Here is a 24,229-nt window from a genome sequence, read left to right on the forward strand (position 1 = left end):
CCTTAACTCTCTGTCCAGCCTCCTTTCCATCATACCTGGTCACCATGACAATTTCTGGGCCCGTGGTCTGTCTCGTTCCCAATGAGTTATGGTAATTTCCTCAACCTTCAAACATCAAAGATCTCCAAGTATTCAAGGCAAACCAACTCTCAGAAACTCAGAGTTGAGCCAATGACTGCTTCCTAGCCCATGCAAGATGGAGTTATTTCTGAGGGGGGTTGTTGCCTCCAGCGGGGAAAGACTAAGAAGCAAACAGCACCTTGAGCAGTCCCAGAGAAAGAGCTGTGGGACTGAAGCCAGCAACCTTACCAGGCGGACAGCTAGGACACCTCTGTGTTAACTTTGTCTCTGCCATCTACTTTAGCCTAAACTGAACTTTCCCAGGGCCCTCGAGCCTCACCCATAAAAACAGATCGTTGCAGAGCAGTTATCACCATGGTGGCCATGTGCAGGTGTGAGTCCCTTTGTGGAACCTAAGTGATAAATGAGGAAAATGAGAGTAAGGGGTGATTCTCATGTTTAACTGCCTGAGTATAAGCATTTACTCAAAGCAGAAAAGTTGAAAATTCCTCAATAAGTATAGAGCATTTGTCCTTTCCAAATTTCTAACAGGCAGCAGCAACACAGGTCTGTGGTTGTTGGAAGGTTTCATTGAACAGGGAATAGAAGAAATGACTGGCTCAATCATTAATGGGTTTGAAGATTGAGGAAAAACCTCAATAATCACTGCGGAGCCAGGAGTCTTATATAGAAATTCCAGGCTTGGACTTGAACTTGTGTGACTGTGGCTGAGACACTTAACTCTTAGGAACTTCATCTGTAAAACAAGGGAAGTTGGGTTAGAGTTGCACTGATTTTTTAAAAGTCTTTAGCTATACATTACAATCACCTGTGGGGGGATGCCTTCTCCCCACCCCCTTTCCATTGAGATTTCAGTAGCTCTGGGGTGGGGTCAAGGGGATTCTTGAGTAGCCAGGATTGAGAACTTCTGGATTATAGGATGTCCAAAAGCTGATTCTCAGAAGGAAATAAAGTAAGTGTAGCAGCGGAAAGGAATACTAGGATTTCTCCACTGTTCCTGGGGCACACAGGCTGTAAGCACCACACTGGCTTGTCTGCCTAACTTGGTTACCACCCCTCACGCCCCAACACCCACCCCCAGGCCAAGCATCCTCTGGGACCAAGGTATGGCTCCTGCCAAGGCCATCAGCACCTCGCCAGCAGTCTGTGGGGACACAGGCATTTTTCAGACTGAAAGGAAGTTAGCAGGAAGCCTGGGTCCCTAAACAAGGAGGCCTGCTGTGTGGAAGTCCCCACCTTTCACATGCCTAATACAGGCAGTGGGGGTGGTCCTTGGAGCCGGGCAGAGGGGAGCCGGGCTCCAGCCACATCCTGCAAGATGGCTGCTCGGTCTGCCTCCCCGTCACCAGCCTCACTAGCGCCGGCCCCTCACTCCAGATCGCAGGACTTGAAGCATCAGCCAGACGGGTGCCGGCGTTTGATCAGTACCATGTCAAGCCAGAGACCTGCTGGGAAACGGCCAGGCTCCCTGTAGTTGGCTAGCAGGAATCTTTCTCGTGACCTCGAGAGAGTTGCTTGAAGAATTTGCACACAGATTTCAAAGTGGGGTGCAGGCAGGGAGAGGGGGGACTGCACGGTGAAGACTTTCTCTTCTGAGGCCGGCTTATTCTGTCTCAGCTAAGGAGTGCAAGGCACTCTTTCTTATCTGGTGGTTGGAGCAGGACCTCTCGGCTGCCTTTGCACATTTGTCTGCTCTGCCCCAGGGCTCAGAGAGTCTGTGAGACTCAGCTGACACATCTGTAAATCCCGGAGACCACCAGAGGGGTCCCCAGTCTCCCTGTGCTGAGGGAATGGCAGGGACACTGTAACAGGGCTGTTTACAAGACACTTGAGGACTCCAGTGGGTCCACTTGCCANGGATGTCCAAAAGCTGATTCTCAGAAGGAAATAAAGTAAGTGTAGCAGCGGAAAGGAATACAAGGATTTCTCCACTGTTCCTGGGGCACACAGGCTGTAAGCACCACACTGGCTTGTCTGCCTAACTTGGTTACCACCCCTCACTCCCCAACACCCACCCCCAGGCCAAGCATCCTCTGGGACCAAGGTATGGCTCCTGCCAAGGCCATCAGCACCTCACCAGCAGTCTGTGGGGACACAGGTATTTTTCAGACTGAAAGGAAGTTAGCAGGAAGCCTGGGTCCCTAAACAAGGAGGCCTGCTGTGTGGAAGTCCCCACCTTTCACATGCCTAATACAGGCAGTGGGGTGGTCCTTGGAGCCGGGAAGAGGGGAGCCGGGCTCCAGCCACATCCTGCAAGATGGCTGCTCGGTCTGCCTCCCCGTCACCAGCCTCGCTAGCGCCGGCCCCTCACTCCAGATCGCAGGACTTGAAGCATCAGCCAGACGGGTGCCGGCTTTTGATCAGTACCATGTCAACCCAGAGACCTGCTGGGAAACGGCCAGGCTCCCTGTAGTTGGCTAGCAGGAATCTTTCTCGTGACCTCGAGAGAGTTGCTTGAAGAATTTGCACACAGATTTCAAAGTGGGGTGCAGGCAGGGAGAGGGGGGACTGCACGGTGAAGACTTTCTCTTCTGAGGCCGGCTTATTCTGTCTCAGCTAAGGAGTGCAAGGCACTCTTTCTTATATGGTGGTTGGAGCAGGACCTCTCGGCTGCCTTTGCACATTTGTCTGCTCTGCCCCAGGGCTCAGAGAGTCTGTGAGCCTCAGCTGAAACATCTGTAAATCCCGGAGACCACCGGAGGGGTCCCCAGTCTCCCTGTGCTGAGGGAATGGTAGGGACACTGTAACAGGGCTGTTTACAAGACACTTGAGGACTCCAGTGGGTCCACTTGCCAGAGGGCCTGCAGGAGGGCCCCCATCTTCTCAATAGGTCCTCTGTGGCCTGGGCTGGCGTCCTTAGGAAACCCAGTCTGCATCCTTAGCATGGAGCTTCAGAATGCCCCCAAAAGCTGTGCGTCAACATAGGGTTCCCTCCCCCCCCACACACACACTTCTTCTCCAGCAGCCAGGCCAAGTGCTAAGAAGAGGCCCAGCCCCAGACACAGTGTGTTTTGTGTCTGACAATAGCAGCCTACGTGACTTGAAGGACTCTTCTCTTAGTAAACCAAATGCCTACCAGTTTTGCTTATTTGCTCTAACCTTCAAAGAACCCAGAGTTCCCTTCCTAGGTCAACAAATAAATCCAGCTCCACTCTAGCAGGCTTCAGCCCACAAAGTTCTATTGTTTTGCCTTCCCTGCATTTCTACCAAATGCTCCCTCTCGGGCACCCTAGCCCTGTGCCTGTTCACCCTTCTTTCGTTTGGGGATAAATCAGCCTCCTTTTTTTTTTGTTTTGTTTTGTTCTAATTCTTTCAAAGGGTAAGGAATGTTGACACCCCTGAAACATGCCTCTGATGTCTGGTTAGACTTCAGACGGCTGTATTTGAACGTGCACTGACGCAATCGGGCAGATTGGGTTAAACCAAATATTACAATTGCAAGAACTCATCTGGAACTAATAATTTTGAGGCCCGAAAGTAAAAGGGCCCTGCTTCGGGGCTGGCCAGCAGCAGAGGCCAGCTCGGGCCGATGCTGCCACCTGCCGCGGGCACAGGGAACAGGGCGCGACGCCCCGGCCTCGCCTTCCTGTTTTCTTCAAGACCCACTGGCTCCCACGCAGACAGGTTCGCCAGCCAGACCAGGGCTATTTTAAAAGGCTAGCGCCTCTCCCCAGACCGTGGTGTAAAGATAGCTAGTCTGGCTGCCCTGCCTCTTCTCTGAAAAAAGACAACCACCCAATTAGAGAGCCAGGGCTAGCTACAAAGGCAGTTGCAGCTGGAGCTCGATGAAACATGTGCCCCTTGGATTAAGCAGATCATGTGTCAGTGGCTCACTTAAGGGGAAGGCTCGTTTAAGTAAGAATTTTTATTTTGCGGGGGATGAAGGGAACGCAAAACTCTGGGTTATGTCGGCACATTGCTGAACTGCAAGTCACATGCCAGATCCAGAAATGATGAAAACATCTGTTTTTGCTTTAGACCAGCAAGGCTAGGGCGATGGGGAGGGGCGAGGGAGGGACGGGAATGGCTTTGCTCGGGAGCGCCATCTGCTGAGCCTGCTGCAAAAACGCGGGCGTCCCCAGCACAATGCAGGTTACCGCTCACCCCGGAAAGGGGGAGATCAACAGGTGGGGGTCTCTGCCCCGGCGATCACTGTCCGTGGAGGACAGCCCTGATTGTGCCCTGGGGACTGTGCAATTCCGTATTGTCTCGGGAGTGTTCGCAACAAAGAGCTTTGTCCCTGGGGACTGCTCTGGGGCAGAGGAGGAGGAGAGAGAAGCAGCAAATGAATTCCCAGGTTGGGGGAAGGAAGAAGGTAAAGGGGGAGGGGAGTAGCCCGTTGGTGGTTTGCAGACGGTAAAATTTGCTGTTGAAATCTACCAGAACAAAGGAACAGCGTCTCTAGGAAAACTCCCAGGTGCACTTCCCCCACCGTCCCTCTTTCCTGCTATTACTCAGCATGTCTAAGAATGTTCCAGCATTCACGGAGACCATTCTGGTCAGGCAGGGCTTGACCAACTCTTTAAGGTAAAATACACCCAGCCTCCTGAACCAAGCGCTGGAGATGGGTTCTGAATCGGAGCCATACTGACAGCCAAGCCACGGGCATTCTTTCGGTGTTCAGCAAATATTTACTGCCTGCCTGCTAGGTGCCCAGCACTCTCTCAGCACAACTATTTGTCATACAGTCTCAAAAACAATACAAATATGTCAGAGGAAAATGTATGTTTAGTGTCAAGTGAGTGTTCAACACAATGACAGCTCTGAGTTCAGAGGCAGGGAGAGGATTGCAGACCCTGAATCTACATTTTCTCAGCGATTAGGGGAAATTCTGAGAAGAAGCTTGACTCTCCCAGTCATTCACTGTATGGTCAAATCCCCTGGGTAACTGATTTTGGTCAGCCTGCTTCAGCCCTGACTTTCAGTCCCCCAGCCTTAAAGATAAATCCTTCCCTGCAGTTCCTAGGGACTTATGGCCAAAGGGCCATCCAAACTGCAACCATTACCCACAATCAGAATTGAGTGGAGACCTGGACTCGACTCCCAGGCACCTCATCTGGGCCCACGTGAACAACAACATACAGGCAGTGAGGGGTTAATCAAAAGGAGAAAAGACTTTGATCAAATGAAAAGATCCAGGCTTGCAGATCTCCTTAAGCACCTTTGCCACCCTTTACACACAGCTGCTGAACACATTCTCAGCTCTCTGCTGCACATATTTGAGGTTCCCAGGAGAGCAAACACTGCTAATCCAGACTGAAGTCAGTCTGTCCGCTCATTTTTGCCCACCTTACCGAAAAAGTTCAAAAAGGAACCTGAGGCTCTCCATTGGAGCCCAATCCTTGCCCTTCTTCCATCTCACCCTAAATACATATAGAAAGAGCTGCCTTTTGCATGGATCTGGGAACCTAACTACCATCTAAGGAAGAAGTCAGAAAAAGATTCGTCCCCATTTTACAGCTGGACAAATCATATGAGAACCTCATAGGTCTTGCTGGAGACACATCTGTTTCCATAGAACCCATGCTCTTAACTTGTTGGGGCCCAAACTAATCTTCAAACTGCCTATAAGTCTGCCTGTCACCTGCAGCTACTCTGCTCTGGTGCTGAACTAGTCAAGAGAACCATGCAAATCAGTGCAATTAACTTTACGTTTTGTTTCAGGCCTTAAAACATTAAAACATGAGACTTCCTTTTAGTCTGGCTTGATATTGGTCTGCCTCAAAGACTTTTGATGAATTTTCTTTGTTTATAAACTGCTCTTGTTTATAAACTGAGGAAAGCTGGTCACTGGCCCGTATTTCTTTCCTGGACTATTCTTGACACTTTTTCTCCTTTCTACTTGGTTTTGCAACAGGTCTGTGTTTGCAGTCATGGAGGGCCAGATATGAAATTGTTCATGCTGCGTTGACATCTGTGAACTCAGAATTTAGGGTGTTTTGTCAACATTCAGCAAAATAAAATATCTGATCTAGGCTTCAACAATAGGGTAGAAGAACTGCAGGAGGGAAAAAAATGTGGCACAAAAACAAACTGGTGATTTTGTGCTTTACTAGGTGTAGGATGCCAACCTCCCAAGCTATTTTTCCCGTCCTAAGACTCTCTTTTCCTCATTATAAAAATAATTTCTATTGCCCCACTTCACTCTATACATCTTGGTGTGATTCTCTTCACACAGAAAAATAACCTTTGTTCAAAGCTCTGCTCTCCTAAGCTGTGCTGAATTCTGCAAGATCACTCTCCACATACAAGATTAGCACCTCCTTTGCAGCTCCAAATAGACTATAATCCAAAAGCTGCTCTTTTAAATAGAGGTTTCTTTTATGCTTAAATTCCTAAATAAAAGAAACATCAATGCTACTGCTAGTCTCCCCAGTTAAATCCGATTTGCAAGAAATGCTGCATGCTCAAAAATCTGGGTGTGAGCTGAAGTCTGGGCTCAGGGAACACATTTGGGATTCTCCAGTCATTCTCTATCTGGAGGGCCCTCCAGTGGCCAAAATAATACCTGATATAAACAAAGACCACCAACACAAGTGTTGCAACAAAGGCATAGGACAGCCGCTAGCCTGCATTTCAAATGCTGCGTGTGAGCCCTACATTTTACACCATAGAGGTGTGTCTCATTTAAAGAAAGCCAAGACAGAATCTCAGCTCATGGAACTGAGACATTATTTGCATTACAAAGGGACCCTTCACTTGATAAAAAGAGGCAAGTTTGAACTCCATTAAACGACAACTCCCCCTAATTTCTTTGAAATTCTATTGAATTTGGGGGAAAAAAAACAGATTGACATACAGATTTCCAGAATGCATATGTGGCATAAAACACAGGACCTTTGTATTCACTCTGCACTGCTCGACCCACCCCACCCACATTTCCACCTCTGAAAGCCTCATAGCACTCTGACCATGAGACACAGCACGGGACAAGTTCAAGGTCCTAAGAGCCCAGAGCTGCCTTTCTGGAGGACTGTAAACAAAGCAGGTGGTTGCTCCAATATGCTTTGCTCTGGGCTGGGAGGATGTTGCTGGTTTTCCAGAGGGTTCTAGTGCTGCCTTGTATTAGCATGTCATAGCCCACAGGCATGCCTCAGCTATTCTGGTATAAATGAAGGGGTTAGACATCACAAGCCAGGCACAAAGTTCTAGGACCTCAGATTCCCAGCCGTTGTAATGGTCTTTGTTCCCTGGAAGATTTGGGGAAGAAGGGGAGAGGGAGAGGAGAGGGAGACTTCCTCCTGTAAAGTCCCTTCGGTCTTTCTGACTCTCTCCCCAGCACCCTCCTCCCCAAATCCCCTCCCCATCCGCAGCCTGTGACCTGCAGCAGCCGCACCAAACTTTGATGCCCTGCCAAGGACCACAGTCTTCACACACCTGCTCTCACCTCATTCCCCACTAGGTAAACTCCTACTCATCCCTCATGGCCCAGGTCAAATGCCAAGCCCTCCCTGAAGCCTTACCCAACTTCCCCAAACGTCAGGCTACTTTCCTGCCCATGTTTCCACAGTATTGTGTGTCAACCTCTGTCCCAGCACCTGGTAGGGCCCGTTCCTTCTCACCTGAGGAATGCAGGGTGGACAGTGCTCCTTTGTCCCTGTGCCCCCAGTGCTCAGTGTGGTCCTGGGGACATGGCAGATGTCCTTCCATTCTCTGGGGAGCAGAGACAGTAGTCTGGGGCCAGCAGTCTCTCCCCAGGCCCACCCGGACCCGGGGCCATAGAGTAACACTGCCTGATGCTGGGAGAAATAGAACAGGGGGCTCCCTCTGCAGGGTGTGGTGGTGATGAGGTGTCCTGTCCTCCCATTCTCCTCTCTCAGTCAAACACCTGTCATGAATCAGATCCTCCTTTGTGCCATAATGATCTGTGCTATGAACTGAATGTTGGTGCCCCCCCCCAAATTTCATATGTTGAAACCTGATCCCCAAAGTGATGGTATTAGAAGGTGGTACCTCATTATTAGGCCATGAGGGTGGAGCCCTCATGAACGGGATTAGTGCCCGTATAAAAGACCCCACAGAGCTCCCTCACCCCTTTCACCATGTGAGGACACAGTGAGAAACCTAAGGACCAGAAAGCAGGCCTTCACCAAACACTGAATCTACCAGTGTTGCTTTCCTGTTGTTTATAAGCCACCCAGTCCATGGCATTCTGTTACAGCCATCTGAACGGACTAAAACAACCTGGGTTCTCTTTTTGCACTTGCAACAGCAGCAGCAGCGGCGGCGGCGCAGCAAACATTCTGGAGCAGCAAGCATCCATCTGGAAGCTGTGCTGGGGCTGGGCCCAGCTCCATCCAGTTCAGGAGATAGGACATGTCTCAAAAGATAACAGCATTCTGAAGCAGGTGGGTGATGCAGTGGAGCAGGGAATTCTGAGGTGGCAGAGATGACTGGGCACTTGGGACAGGCCTCAGGGCCAGCCTCCTGCTCTCCAGGCACATCCCGCTGCCTGCTTTGCCCACTGCCCACAAAACATGCTGAAGTCTTCCACAGACTAAGGGATCCTCCCCTTGGTATTCCTTCACATTGAGCCTGCTGCCCTATTCTCTCTCTCTAGCAAACGTTTGGAAGGAGGATCCTAACGTCACTCGTCCTCCTCACATCCCATTCCCTGCTCATCCTATACTAACCTCCTATCCGTGTATATTGTGTCCCGAGGACACCAGTGATCTCCTCCTCTGTAAGAATGGGGCCTGCCCCACACAAGACTGCAGGAAAGACGAAGGGGGCGCGCTCTTGCAGGTAACATTCATAGCCCTGGCCCTTGTACACATTATCTAATGTACATAGTTATCTAATTTCATCCTTACAACAAACCTACAATTTAGGTGCTAAGCGATTCTATGTACAGGTGAGGAAACTGCAGTGCCAAAAAAGTTAAGACAACCAGAGTCACATGACTCCTGAGTCAGGATTTGAACCCTGGCTGCCTGATCCCAGAGCCCAGACCCTTAACCGCATGGGATTCTGCATGAAAAACTCACAGAAGGGTGCCAGGCATGGAGGAAGCACTGCATGGTCGTCACCCTCGAGCTCCCCTGTGGTATCTGGCATACCTGGATACCGCCTCCTCAGACCTCTGTGCCCCTTGGCACCCGAGCACTCCTGATCTCCACCTACCTTCCTGGCCTGCCTAATGCAGCTTGTCCCAGGCTCCTTGACTTAGGGAGAGTCCTGAAATACGAGTGTTACTCTTCTGGCACCTCTCTCCAAATTTTTCTCTCTATCCATCCCTCTAACTACCACCATTCTAGATATAAATCTCCAGCAAACATCTCCAGCCTAGTTGTGTCTCTGAACTCCCAAAACTGTCGAAACATCCCTCCCCAACCCTCCCACATGTCCAGTCCCCCTGCTCTTCCCCCACCCACACTTCCAACATACCATGTCATTTAGTAACCTCTTGTGTTGTATTGTCTGTCTTCCTCTGCTTGAAGCTACATTCCTCCAAGAAGGGGGGTTGTCTGTTTTGTTCACTGTAGTACCTCCGGCACCTGCAATGTGCCTCCTACATAGTCATTCCATAAGTGTTTGCTAAATGAAAGAAGCCAGCTGTCAACTGGCCACCTCTGCTGGGACGTGCCACTAGCCCTTCAAACTCAACGTGTTCAAATCAGAATTCACCCATCCTTCCCCATCTTCCCTCTGTCCTCCCTCTGCCTTTCCTATCCAGCTTAAGAGCATCAGCCAACCGCTCGGTTTTACAGGCTGGGAATGTTGGAATCCTCCTGAACCTCACTCTACCCCGCCCCTGGCCCCTGGTGTTCTAGAGGCAACGCTGTTTGTGTTGAGTTCTCTGCGGATGGTGGGCCTCCTGGAGTTTTGCAAAAACAATGATTTCTGTGCTCAAGGAGATCCCTTACAACCTTCTAAGGGAGAAAAGGTTTTCCTAGGAAAACAATTGAGGACCAATATGGGGCTTGGTAATGAATTTTGTGGCACTAATAGCAGTGACTGCCATGCGAGGAAGTGAGTCACAAGAGAAATTAGCTTGGGATGAAGTGATCAATCTCTGAACACTGTCTCCTTTCTCCAAACACCTATGGAAGCTATATTTGTACAGCACCTTCAATTTAAAAGAGCTTGCATATCTGTTTCTTTCAGACCTCCCAGCAATCCAGTGGGGTCAGCTTTAGCATTATTCATTTTATGGACTAGAGAGCTAAGGCACTGAACAGGTTTGGCAAATTGTCTCAGTGGTCATGTAGCCAGCAGGTGCAGAGGCGGGCTGACACATCAGCCCACACCGTTTCCTGTACACCTGCCTCAGAGCTTACCTATCTAACCTGGGGCTCTACATAAGCTGCCTTGTTTTGTTTTCTAACTTTTCACTTGTTTTATTTTTATCTACCGAAGACTGTATGGCAAAGATCACTAGATGCCTGGCTGATATCTGTTCTCTCCTTCCTTCCAATGTTGGAAGGGGCGATCAGTCAAGCTAAAGGAAGCCCTGCAGAAAGGGCTGGCTGATGAAACGTAATTGTGAGGTGTTAGGTGAAGATTCTGGGAGAACTCTTTAAAGCAGCCAATGCTGCTTTGAGGCTCTCTTTTGCCCTCTCCTCTTCCTCCTTCTTGATGCCTGAATCGTGGATGTGATGGCTGTGCAGACTGTAGAGTGTGAGGGCACCTAAGAGAAGAAAGACGCACTACGGATGGTGGAGCAGAAAGACAGGAAAAAAACCTGGGTCTTTAATAGCTGAAGCTTCTATACCAGCCCAGGACTTCTTTTTCATGAAAACGATCATACAACCCCTCTCTTTTAAAACCACTGTTGTATGGGTTTTCGGTTATATGCGGCTGAAACTCATGCTAACGATTCATTCTTCAAGAACAGACTAAATCATCCCTTCACTCATTTAACAAATTTACTAAGTGTCAAGGATTGTTCTAGGCTCTTTGGAAATATAACAAACGAGAAGTTCCAATTTTAAAGTTCCAATTTCTGTTTTCTACTTCTTCATCCTCACCCTGCCAGATCCAAAGCTTATGAATGACAGGTTTTACTTACAACAGCCCACCCACGTTTTTGTGAGATGAATGGTCTTCACGTTTGGGTTCTCCCCTCTCCCCACTTCCAGGCTCTCCACCTGCATGGGTGGGGTGACATGTGCTCCTGAGAAGGAGGGGTCATGTTTTTTACAGTCTCTAGCACTGGGAGGCAATCAGAGCCACTTCTGGCCTATATACCTCTGTGGGAAGAGCAACTTCACATGAGCTCGGAATGCCTTTTAAAGAAGAGTGTGCCCCCAAAGGACTGAATCGGTCTGGCACTTACTCAGAAAGTTTGCTACATCTCGGAAATTGATCAATTCATTCTAATCTATCCAACATAACATCAAATTTTGCAGCAGTAAGAAATATTAAAGGTCATATAGTTATATAGAATAAATCAATTTCTCTCTCTCATTCTCAGTGAAGAGCATGATGGTTAATTTTATGTGTCAACTTGACTTGCCACAGGGTGCCCAGATTAAACATTATTTCTGGGTGTGTCTGTGAGGATGTTTCCAGATGAGGTTAGCATTTGAATCAGTGGACTCAGTAGATTGTCCTCCCCAATGTGGATGATCATTATTCAATTCATTGATGGCCTGAACAGAACAAAAGGTGGAAGAGGGAGGAATTTGCTCATTTTTGCTTCCTACCTGTCTGCTTGAGCTGGAACATCTCATCTTCTCTGGCCCTCTGACTGAGATTTACACCATCAGCTCCCACGGTTCTCAGCCCTTTGGACTCAAACTAAATCACACCACTAGCTTCCCTGGGTCTCCAGTTTACAAACAGCAGATTGTAAAACTTCTCAGCCTCCATAACCGTGTAAGCCAATTCCTCATTTATACACACACACGTACATGAGGTACATTCAAAAAGTTCATGGAAAGATTCATACTATCTTTCAATTCCATTTTTCCACAAACTTTTTAACCACCCTCAAACACTTGTGTGTGTGTGTGTGTGTGTCCATCCCACTGGTTCTACCTAATACAAAGAGACAGTAAGTCACGTAAATCTCTGGGCTCACTTTTCCTTCCATATCTTGCTGGCTCCTGTAAGACACAATTGCTCTGTTTTCTCCTTTCTCTCTACCTCCCCCTGGAATTGCCAGGACTCTGAACTCAATAAACACTCAAAACGCAAATGTTAATTTCGTAAGTCAGACTATCTATTAACCAGCTAGTGGGGTTAACCTCTGGGTCAGATAGACCTGGGCTCAAAACTGGCTTTATCTTCTACATAAAATGGAATGGTTGTATCTACTTCAAAGAAGTTTTCATATTGTGATATGCCAGTGCTTGGCACATCACTGGCCCTCAATAAATGGGAGAGATTATTATCCACTCATCTACTCGTCTGCCTAACAAGTATTCTAAAATAATCTTAAATTCAGAGCAGGGTAGTCAGTGACAACAACAAAAAAAAAGAAATAGACAACGTGTCTTTAACTTTAGAGAACATCATTTTGCCATCCGAAATGGAAGTTAGGGGAATTTTTACCAGGTAAGAAGGTAAAATGGGGCTGACCCGGTGGCGCACTGCTACAGTGCGCCGCTTGGGAGCGTGGTGGCGCTCCCGCCGAGGGTTCGGATCCCACATACAGACCGGTTCCCGCTCACTGGCTGAGCGAGGTGCGGGCGTGACACTGAGGGTTGCGATCCGTTGCCAGACACGAAAAAAGACAAAAAGGAAAAAGAAAAAAAAAAAAGAAGGTAAAATGGACTTCCCATCGAAGGGTTCCAAAAGGCCATGGATCTCTGCAATCAGAAAATTAATCCTCTAATGAATCCTCCAGTGTGATTTGTTTCAGTAATTAACCACGCCACTCCTCAAGCCACGTGTATAAATGTCATTTGTTCACACATCCCTACCGGGAGATTAGCAGAAGACAGCTGCCCTTTAAATGAAGAATGACACATGGCAAGGGGCTAGCCTAGACTCTCAAGAACGCTTGTTTTTACTTCCCATCCTGATGGGACCCTTTTATAGAAGCTGTCAAACAGAAGCATTCAGGGGTGGCTCTATCCCCTGCTCTCACATGACTCTTTGGGAAATAATGCCATGTTCACATCAACAGACAATATGGGTATAGGATTCAGCTGTCTGTATCAGTGTTTCCAGGGCTGTCTAAAAGTTGAGGCCGGCCGGGAGAAAGAATTCCCCCAATGGGGTTCAGAGCAAGGAGAAAACAACTTGTTAATTTGTGTTTTAAAGATTCATTTTCAGTATGGATTATATTGTAGAGTTCGGGATGAAATGGTTAAGATGGACATAACATCTGTGCTTCATTAAGATGGGGAGCTAAGCCCTGGAAAATTTTAAAAATATTTTCTATGTGTTTTGTAAACAAAAAGATTGCCTACTTTTGCTGAGGATATTACAATCAGCTTTCATTTCCTGATTATAGAATAACAGAATAGTGTTAGGTTATAGGATAGTATTTGGGTACTGGGATTTTTCCACTCATCCCTCCTTCCGTTTGGGGAAATCTACATATATAAAAAAAATAGCCAGAAGAAACAAGGTATCACATTATTAATAAAATTTGGGTAAGCAGCCAACACACACTCTTTAACTCCAATGCAGGGTTTCTCTGAGAAAGCTAAGTTGGAGGCTGTGGCTTAGGCTGGCAATCAGATCTGAGCCTCCTACCTGACCCCAGTATAATCATGGGATCCACAGGCATAGGCTTGACTTCAGGGCTTTAGGATTAAGACTGATTAGCTCACTGATTAGCCAAGCTCTTAGGCAAGTCACTTAACATCCTTAATCTCCATTTCCTCTTTTATAAATCATTTATACCAGCTGCACGAAACTCAAAATGGCCTCTCAACCGTAAGGCCATTTTTATTACACGTTGCTCCAGTGAGCAGGAATCCTACCTGTTTCATTCCACATTATATTCCCAGTGGTTTATGGAGGACTGGGTATGGAGGAAGTGCTCTATAATTATTTCTTGAATGAATGTGGCTATGGGGTCCATGCGCCAGGTGCCCTGCTGATCAAGGCATTTTCAATCTTGCCAGCTAGAACCTGAGACCTGATATTAATTTGTAATTTCTCTAGGAACTGCTCCAATCCTCGGGATTTTCTCTTTCCCCCAGTTGATACCTCTCTATCCTACAGACTGCATAGGGGGCTCAGCATCTATTCGCATAGTATCCACATTTTATACTCTCTAGCTCTGGCATAATAATCTCTGTAATATCTTTGTGCTGCAATTTAATACTTCAGAAAGCTGTTTTGCCATTTAACACACTCCCTGACCAATTGAAATGGAAAAAAATATTCACCATTCAACATAAATATCTCCAAAGCTTCTTCCAACTCCTTCTCCTCCTCCCAACCCCTTACTCAGACCTGTGCAAATGGGTCCCACCCCCTAGCCTTCAGCAATTTTTATACCACCCCATTCTCTTTTCTAGAGTTTAGACACATCCCTGTTGACCAGTCAGGTTCACTTCGTACTAAACATGTTTGATGTGACAATCATGTTTGCAACCCATCTTCTGCTTATGTGCCTGTGTTATGCTCTCTTATGTCTACTTATGCTCTTTACTTTCTTTGGTGGGATTTATTGATAGCGGGGCCCACCATCTTCCAACCAGTAAAACACTGAATAGGGAACACTTGGAGAGCCAGAGATAACAAGGTGACTGGAACGGAACCTTCTGTGAGTTCCATTAGTGGGGAAGATGACTCAGAGCATTCGACTGTAATGAGGGAGAAATGCAGCTGGCAGCACAGCGACAATCCCCTGGTCCCACCGGTCTTCAAAGTCAGGATTGTGTATCAAAACTGCTTAGAGGGACAAAAGAGAAGAAGATATTGCTCTGCTTCTGATAATCTGAATTCAGACTTTCCTTTATAGTTGAAACCAGGACCTAAGAGAAATGGCAAAGGTTTGGAACACTCCCTGACACGGACTTAAGTCATATTCACAATAGAACTGAAAGCAGATGCAACTACTCATATAGGATGCAGTGGAAAAAGGACAGATACCAAATGTTAACAGTGGTTATCTCTGGGATTACAAGGAAATCTGTTTCTTCTTGGTGCTTTTATTTTCCCCAAATATCTATCATGGATACAAATTCCCCCCACCCCAAAGAACATTATTTAAAAAGGTAAACTAGATGGTTAAAATAAAATATATACATCCAGATCTGTGCTATCAAAAGGGGCTCTTGAAGGAACTATGCAGTGAAGTAGTTAAAAGCAGAGTCTGGAGGCAAGGCTACTTAGGTTCAAATCTCCGTCTCTTGCCGGCAGTTTTGACATTGGGCAAATTTCTTAAATCTTTGTGTGCTTCAGTTTCTCATCCATAACACGAGATAATACCTTTCTCAAAGGATTCTTGTGAGGATTAAATGAGTCGCTATATAAGAAGCCCCCAGAACAGTGTCTGGCATGTAGCAATGACATATTTGCTAATATTACTTATTGCAGCAATACTGCCATTGCTCAAAGTATTTGGGGGCCACATTTTGGGAACATGTCTTCGGAGTCTTAAACACATTACCTTCAATCACCTCAAAGCAAATAAGATTTCTTCCTTTGAAGGTATGCTAATCCTTGGAAGCAGTCAAGCAGTTTGGGATGTAAAATAAGGTGGACTTACGAAGACAAGAGTTTGATATTCTTGGGTAGTCCATCTATTGTCAATGACAAAGTCGATAAAACACACATGCAGACACACACGCAGACAGTTCAGCACCATCTAGGGCTTGATCAATCCCTGGGTAACTAATAGGTTCTGCCTATGCTTGAGAGAAATCAAAAATAAGTTTTAATTTTTGATCAATCGTTTGATCGATCTAGAAGGCTTTACAGATTGGCATACAACCAGGGGGCAAATTTCATAAAAGGCTGATTTACATTTAAATCCAAGTCTATTTTCTTCCTCAAAGTCTCCTGATGCCAAGTTTTAAGTATAAAATATCACTGTTTTCATATAAATATTTCCAAACATTACCAGTTGTCATTTTGGCATTAAATAGGGTAGCAACATTACAGTTATAACATTAGCATCTTTAAAAGCATAACATCATTGTTCTACTGTAAATTGTTGCAGGCTTCAATTACCCTGCCCATAAGTAATCTTAAAAAAATAATAATAATAATAATAATAATAATGGGGCATGAGTATCAAAGCCAGTAAGGCTGGATGAAAAGATCAACAGCCACCTCCCTTTACTGGGACCCTAATGGTCTTCCGTTAGCACAACGACCACCCTAACAGAACATGTTGCAATGGTGTGCCTCACTCTGCACATAAATAAAGGTGAATAAAATGTGCGTTGAACATTCTTTTCCCAAGAAGCAAAGGATTTTGATAAAATCTAACTGGGTTGTTGCAAAGCAAAAGAATCCTGTCTGTTCCTAATTACTGAACTCTTTACAAAAACATTCTCCAATTAAAAAAAAAAGGCTTCACTGATCTACCATCAGTAGGGAATATTGTGTTACACATAAACGACTTTGCAACGAAATCAAAGTATACTTTTTTATATCTTCAAATGTCATTTTTAATCTTTCTAGTGGGAATCCTTTAAAAATGTATTACTTGTGTCCTTGGATTCTCTAAACAGACAGTCACTACAACAGACCTCTAATATTGTATGGACAGGGCAAAATAGCATGGCAGTTAACAGGACAAGTTTAAGAATGGAATAGATCTAGGTTATCTTGACTCAGCCACCTTACCACATGTGAGATCTTGTAGAAGTCACTCATCCTCTAATTTTTTTCTTTTAAAACAAAAACTATTGCCTAAATCACAGGATCACTTTAAGAATTAAAAAAATTGTATAAAGAGTTCAGCACAGTGACTAGTAAAAGATAGGGGCTCAGAGTTACAATTATCCTAATCAGATGGGCTACTTAATGTGTAGGACTCTGTCCCTGTGCTAAATGGCACCAACAAATTGTGTCTGCTGGAGTTCCACTATCTCTAACACAGGGTTTCTAGTAGTCTAGCTCTAAGGCTCTTAGCTTTTCTTCTACTGTTGTTAGGGTATTTGCCTTCAGCAGCCTCTTCCCATTTTTAATTTGCTGTGGGCCAGGGAATCAGATAATCATAGCTGACAGATGGAGTCAGAACTTAGGGCTACATGGAGGTGTCTCCTAGGACTCAAAAACAGTGTCCTCCCAAAGTTAAGCTTTAAAATCAACATATAGTAGGCAGAATAATCCAACAGATACAACAGCTCTCAAGCCAGGAAGATTTGCCTGTAGCCCAGTCTGAATGCATTAATATTAGCCACAGAATGTTTTAGTGCAGGGGAGGAGTTTGCTTGACAACAGAACACAGAAAGAGATGAGTCAGAGTGGTATGGGCAGGGCCTGCCCCTGTCCAGGGGAACCACAGCAAACGGACTCCAAGTATTAGATCCCATTGGCAAGACCTTCTTACATAGAAATGGATATAGGAAATTGTAACCTGAAGGTTTCAAATACTAAGTTCATATGGAATAGATTATTCCTGTTGTGCAGTGTCAATTGCTAGTTCATTCATTCGATGTTTATTGAGCAAACACTACTCCAGCTTCGACCCCTCCTACTTCCTTTATTCTTCATCCATGCTCACCAAGCAACCTTCCAGGTGGGGCTGGCTTCCTGGATGGATCTCCTTACCGGGGGAGAATGCGCTAGTCGTGCTGACACACTCAGTGACAGGTATTTCCCGTGGTGAATTAAGTGGACATGATTATGTTGCATGTCAGTCTCATGAGCTTGGGTAAGGCTCATTTGGCCATGAGAGATGAATTCATTATCACGTGATGACAAAACAAGCTGTCTAAGGCTGAAAACCTGAGGGCTAGGCCATGACCAGGTAAATTCACCCAGGTGTGGGCCTCCCCTTGGGATTTCTCCTGGTGCAACATGTTGCACTGAGTGTGTTCTGACACTAAATGGTGACATCAGGCAGTGTGGCACAGTGACGAGAACAGGATCTGGGGTCAGAAATACCAGGGATGGAAGGCTGGTTTTGCCATTCACTCTCCGGTTTCCCCCAAGCAAATTACTTAACCTCTCTGAGGCTCTTTTCCTCATCCATGAAACTGGATGATAATAATTGAGAGTTTTGTTTTGGCTCAATATCCAAACAAAAGTAGCATACCAGAAGACCTGTTAAATTTAAAAATAAAATAAAACTGCCCCATCCCACCCAGTGCCACGCCCTCCAGCCCTCACACCAGTGTGTTTGCCATTCACCTGTCCACGAGAGCGAAGGGCAGCATCTTTGCAAGACTCGGCTGTGCTCTCAGACCCGCCCATCTATAGTGCTCTGCTCCCTCCTCCTACGTGTGAAAACTGCCTTCTTAGCAAACAGTCTCTTAGAAAATACAGTTAGAGCTTCAAGGGAGCCACTACAGCCATCATCCCTACAGAATAACTCTATTTACTTCAAAACAGCCACACGACATCTCCCCACTCCTCAGCCAACACAAAGACGTCGTGTTCTTCAAGGATCCACCGTCTGAGACCAGCTTGTTAATAACAAAATCATTCCAGGTCTTCGTGTTCTCTCATCTGTGAAATAAGCACTCTTTTAAAACAGACAAATCAAATGGCGCTCAGAGATTGCGTTAGCCATGTTTACTGCACTCAAAAGAACAACTCGAGACACATGGAGAGAGTGGGTTTTCAAATGGGTGCTTTCTTAACCCAGTTAAATTTTTATTCAGTGAAAAAAGTTGACATTGAGACAAAAATTATCTTAAAATTGTGCAACAATATAGTAAAATCTTCAGCAGAAATCAGTGACTTGGAAACTTATCAAGGCAATTGAAATTATAAATACCTAATTTCACTTTGGAGAGAAACAAGTATACAGTGTTTCACTTTAAATAAGAGCAGAATAGGCCTTCGTTTTGCTGCAGATACTTTAGATTTTGCCTAAAGTTTCTAATGATTCATAACAAGAGTCTTTAAATGAGAAGTGACATGGAATATCTGAGGATAATGTTTCACTTCAGCATTCATGTTTATTCCATTTGAGCTATTACACATGAAACTAATACCATTCTTGGGTTATTACTTGGCTCTGATGATTTAATTCATAATATGGCTGCTCGAAATTAGTGGCAGAAATGTATACAACCTATCCTCCCTCAACCCATGTTCAGTGGTGGTTCCTCTTCTGAAAACATACTTATTGTCTGTGTACATATCTCTTGCTATGTATTCCATATCTCAGTCTTGCATAGAAAGTAGTCTATATAAACTTAATGCACTGGCTTTTATTACACAAAAATTGTACCTGAAAGGTAGCACACACTCCAGTTAAGAAAAATAACATAATAGGAATGTCAAGATACAATCCCAACACAAGTGAAGATTCTGCACAGAGTTTTAGAGTCAATTCCTAAAATCAAAATGGGGGTGCTATTCAGTTTGGTTATATCTCAGAATCCCTCCTCTGAGGTACCCCCCAACTCTCTGTTGAAGGAAGAGAATTCTCAGGGATTCACCATAACCCCCTTAGTGAGAAAGGGAGCAACCAAACCTGACAGGATGGGGTTTTACCCTTTAGGAGGTCCTGGAAATAAAGTCTTACTAGATGGAGTGACTACTGGCAGGATTCTCCGAGGAGAAGTGGGTGCTTATCTATAAGAAGCTCACCATTTCACTGCTCTCTCCAGCTTCATCCTCCCCCTCCCCCAACCCCCCACCACATGGCTACTGCTTTGAGAAGGGTTATATTCCCTAAATAGTTCAGTTAGCTTCATCTAGTGGGCCACACATGATGGGGGAGAGAACACGCAGCTGTGCGTCTCCCATCCATCCCACCCAAATATCCCTGGTGATACTACCAGAGATGGAACCCCAGAATCACTTTTCCAAAAGTCAGCAGTTTCAACCAGTTACCCAGCATTGTAACTATTTACCCAGCTTGCCAGGGCAGCCAGTAGTTACTGGAGCTTCTCACCTGTCTGCAAACAGGTTTGCATAGAAATGGCCTCTCCCTGCAATCCTCTGTAGAACTCTACTCTTTGTCATTTTACCCACATGGACCTGTGTCTCATAAAGCTTAGGGGCATTCAATACATCAAGGAGCAAAATCAGCTTCCAGAGAAAACTCATCCATGATCTCCCTGCCTGCCAGATAATTTTGCTGGCCCATTGTGGTCCACATGGATGCAAGCATCTGACATTCTAATGTACTCTAGGAGAGAATAAAACCTTTTCCCTGCACTGTGTGAACTTTTGAGGCGGCATCTCCAACAAGGTACAAAAGCCCCTTCTTCACAAGTAACCAGGGGCTCCAGGTGGTCACAGTAAAGCAGTTATCTGGTCACCTTCAAAGGCTGCATGTAGTATTTGTTTTCATTTCCTATTGTCTCTCCAACCTCTGCACTCTTACAGACAAGATATATACATCAAAACCCCACAAAGCTATACAGAGGGAAATAGGAGTGTGTGCTTCAAAAGTTCATAAAAATATACAATTTACACATAGCTGCATCTATCTAGCTTAGTCTTCAGGAACTTAGCTCCTCTGTTTATATAAAATACTCTAGCCCTAAAAGGCTGCTTTTTTTTTTCAAACAGCACAGTGGCATTTTCCAAGGAGAGGGGTAATGGCCAGTCTATACAGTACTGTGCACGAAGCATCAGGAGGCACTGGTAACTAGAACTGGATGCTCGCAAATATCTCAAGTTGCCAACTGGAGACATATGCTCTGTAAAAAGGCTTGCCTACGGAATAGTTGAAAATACCGTCTCAGAGACTTTCATATCAGCTTTTACAAATGCCACCACAAAGTTGGCAGAAAAGAAAGAGAAGAAAATACACTTTCTAGTGGTTCAATGAAATGACTTGCCTCCCACCAGATTGCTAATCTTTCAGCTACTTAAAGAGCTTATTAATGGGGAGGTGGTGGGGCTTAGAGGTTTGAACAAAACTCCAAGGCAAGACAAGATAAAGCCAAAGAAATTCCAGTCTTTAAGAAAATAAAAATGGAGAATGATAGGAAAGAAATGAAAATATGCTGGAAGAAGGCTCATTATTACCACCACTTGTTAAAATGAAATAGAATCCTACCCACATGGCATACTAAATGTCTACAGTTTAAAATACTCATCTAAAATATACATATAAATAAACATTTTTTTACTAAAAAATTTAATTGGCTCTTTGTTTTCCAAACAATCCCTAGGTAATGAAACTATATTATCACCCAAGAATGATACTTTTGGTTAAAAGAAATCAAACACTTGTGAGAAGGTGATGCATTGCATCTAAGGAGAGATGGGGTTTTACAAAGCTCGCATATAAAGGACACATATTCAGAGGCATGACTTTGGAATATTCCCAGTGCTCACTGCTTCTCAACTGGGAGGAAACTTTCCAGTGAGGTTCATACAGTACAAATCACAATAATGTTAGACATTGGTGCCTACAACACTAAGTCTAAAGGGTGGGCATCAGTCCACAATGAATTCTACATAACTATCAAGTGGCCATGATTTGAATACAGAAGTGGCATTTTAAAGTCAGAAGAATAAAAGCACAGCTTGTTTTACAGAGAAAATAAATGAACAAACTCTAGTGTTGCTGCTAATGTTAACTGAATTAAGTGGTCTTGAATTTTTAGATCTCCTCTACCTCCGTGAGAGTGAATAGCACTTTTTCTTTAGATTGGGTCGGGATATGAGCGAGGGATATCGGAGAAAAGAAAAAAAAAAAAAAAGTGAAGGCACTGACCCAATTCAAAATGACTGCATATATCAGTATGGATTTTTAAGAAGAATAAGTAGCCACCTCAACCGAAATACAGGATTTTACATTTGAGATTCTTCACTGGTAAGTAAAAACAAAAAAAAAAATGGAAAATGGAAAAATTACATACTGTATTTGCCAGTCTATCTATTACGGCACAGATCTAGAACTCTGCCACAACCAGAGTAATTATTTGCAATGACAATGATACCAGTGTATAATAAAGCAGTGTTATCATTTTGTAGCTTCCAAAGCTACACTTTGTACAGAGGCATATATAGTAAAATTCCATCAATTAATATAAGAGAGGAAGCTGTTGGCTTGCAGGGCTTCCCAGGCTGCAGCTCTGTTTAACTTAAATCCAGCAATGACTCAGTGTTCTCTCCTGCCAAAGACCATTATGTGACACACGAGTGAATAAAAATGGATTGCTTCCGGAATGACAACAAAAATGCTCTGTTCCCCCTCCCCCAACCCTATGGGTGAGGGACTCATCACCCACGTGGTGTCAGATGACTACTACAGCCTGGCCTTGTACAGAGTCCCAATAAATTAACAAAATAACAAAAGAGAACCTTCCCCCATAACATACCCCAACACTTTTATATAAACTAAATCCAAACAAAATTTAAAATTTAAGTATACTTTCAAGGAGAAGGGATTCCACCCATCACTCTCTCTTGAAGTTTTTATTAAATACATTTCTGTGTCTTAGAAAAATAAAAAGAATGGCCAATTTACTGAACCAAAATTATCTCACAGACTTAAAAGCATGCCCAGCAAGCACAGCCCTGTAAGACTACATTAATGTCAAATCAAAGCAGTTTGGTTACTAAAATCAACCTGGTTTGAAGTTCACAGTTGATTACTACAAAGTTTATTCATTCCTTTCTTTCCTTTTTTTTGTTTTTGTTTTTGGCCCATATAAAAATAACATATTGCAACTCAAAGTGCATCTTTTAAAATAAACCATCAACTATCTTTATCAAATAAAATATTTACACCATTTGGTTTCTAGTGAGGAAAGCTCTTTCAGGCAATCACCATGGGGACGTCATCTGAAAATCCAGTTATCATAGGAGCGTCTTCGTCATCCTCCCCTAAAGACAAAACAGTCAGGCCTTGGTGAGTTCCAGCACACTTTCCCTGGACCCTACACCCCACTGCTCTGTCCACCCCTGCAACCTTATCCCATCCTCCAGCTAGAGAAGTCAACCAACAGCCAGCCAGGCACAATAATGAGCTCTGAGCCCTAGTCCAGCTTCCCTCTGCCACCCCTTGGACCACCTTTCCCCATCAACGAATGACCAAGCTTATTTACTGGTAGCTTGAACTTAGCCAAATAAGGAACGCCTTTAGGATGGAGAATCTCATTACCTCTCCCAAAGCTACATGGGTTATGGGGGTTCCCCAGTTTGAGTTATCTCCACCTACATTAGCACAGTGAACTTTGGTGTTTGCCGTCCCTTCTGAACTCAATCTGCTCTGAGGAAGAGGATCTTGGAGGGGTTCAAGCATTTTGAGGACAGCTTCCCAGACTAATGGCCATCCCCTTGTGTCCCCTGGTATAATCCTGGGCAACTAAATGCCGATCTGCATTCAGTGATTACTGTGTGGCACCATAATGGATCGATTCCTTTTGCCCCAATAGCAGAAGCAAAGAAGCCACCCTATTCATGCCGGGCAGTCCAGATAATTGCTTATTAGGCAAGGAAACTGAGAAGGAAAGGGAGCAGAGCTAATATTATATGATCAGTGAATGAGAATAAATATCTTTATAAACAAAGAAAAATAATCATAACTAGTTTACAGAAAAAATAAACATGTACACGCACATTTGGCAGTCTGAGTTTGAGGAAGCCTTTAACACACTCACTTTAGTATACTAAGTGGGCTACTAGCTCTATTAGTGTTTAGGAATTTCAGCAGACAAAAACTTCAAAAAGGGATATTTCCTTCTTTTCTCCATGCTATGTGTTATCAATAGATAAAAGAATGGCCAGTGAGGTTACACTGCCAATTGGAAAGAGATACAGCAAGATGGAAAGGGTGTCTTTTGATAGAAGCCAATCGGGAAGGCGTCACTTTTTATCTTGACTAGGATCTCCAGCGATGTCAGACTGCCAGGTCAGTGAAGGATGAGAGAGGGGCTGGAAATTCTTGGGAATTTTGTGACACTCTGGGAGTCCCCAAAGCCCAGGACCTGTCTATCCTTCCCATACAAGGCAAGCTGCTACCAGTTCTCCCACAAAGCTGCTCCCTGTTCCAGGCCAGAACGACACTATTGAAAAGAACACAGTATTTTATTTTAGGAGCAATTTAAAAGCTAAGGGCCCCGACTGGCTTAACTCAAAGCAGTGAAATCACTGGCTAATGAATGACTCCACTCATATCAAAAGATGAGCTGAAGATAAGTACGTC

The 24,229-nt window shown here is 44.8% G+C and overlaps 1 protein-coding gene across 1 annotated transcript in view; it reads right to left on the reverse strand.

Moving 5' to 3' along the window:
• Positions 1-18,722: 18,722 nt before the first annotated feature.
• The window catches only part of SORL1 (sortilin-related receptor, L(DLR class) A repeats containing), a 177,767-nt gene continuing 172,260 nt past the window's right edge, over positions 18,723-24,229 (reverse strand). The window contains exon 48 of the mRNA XM_008578357.1: positions 18,723-22,908. Within this exon, the coding sequence (XP_008576579.1) occupies positions 22,841-22,908 (68 nt within the window). The 3' untranslated portion in view covers positions 18,723-22,840. The remainder of the gene's footprint in view (positions 22,909-24,229) is intronic.

Source organism: Galeopterus variegatus, unplaced genomic scaffold (genome assembly GCF_000696425.1).
Source record: "Galeopterus variegatus unplaced genomic scaffold, G_variegatus-3.0.2 Scaffold1670, whole genome shotgun sequence".
Taxonomy (NCBI): Eukaryota; Metazoa; Chordata; class Mammalia; order Dermoptera; family Cynocephalidae; genus Galeopterus; species Galeopterus variegatus.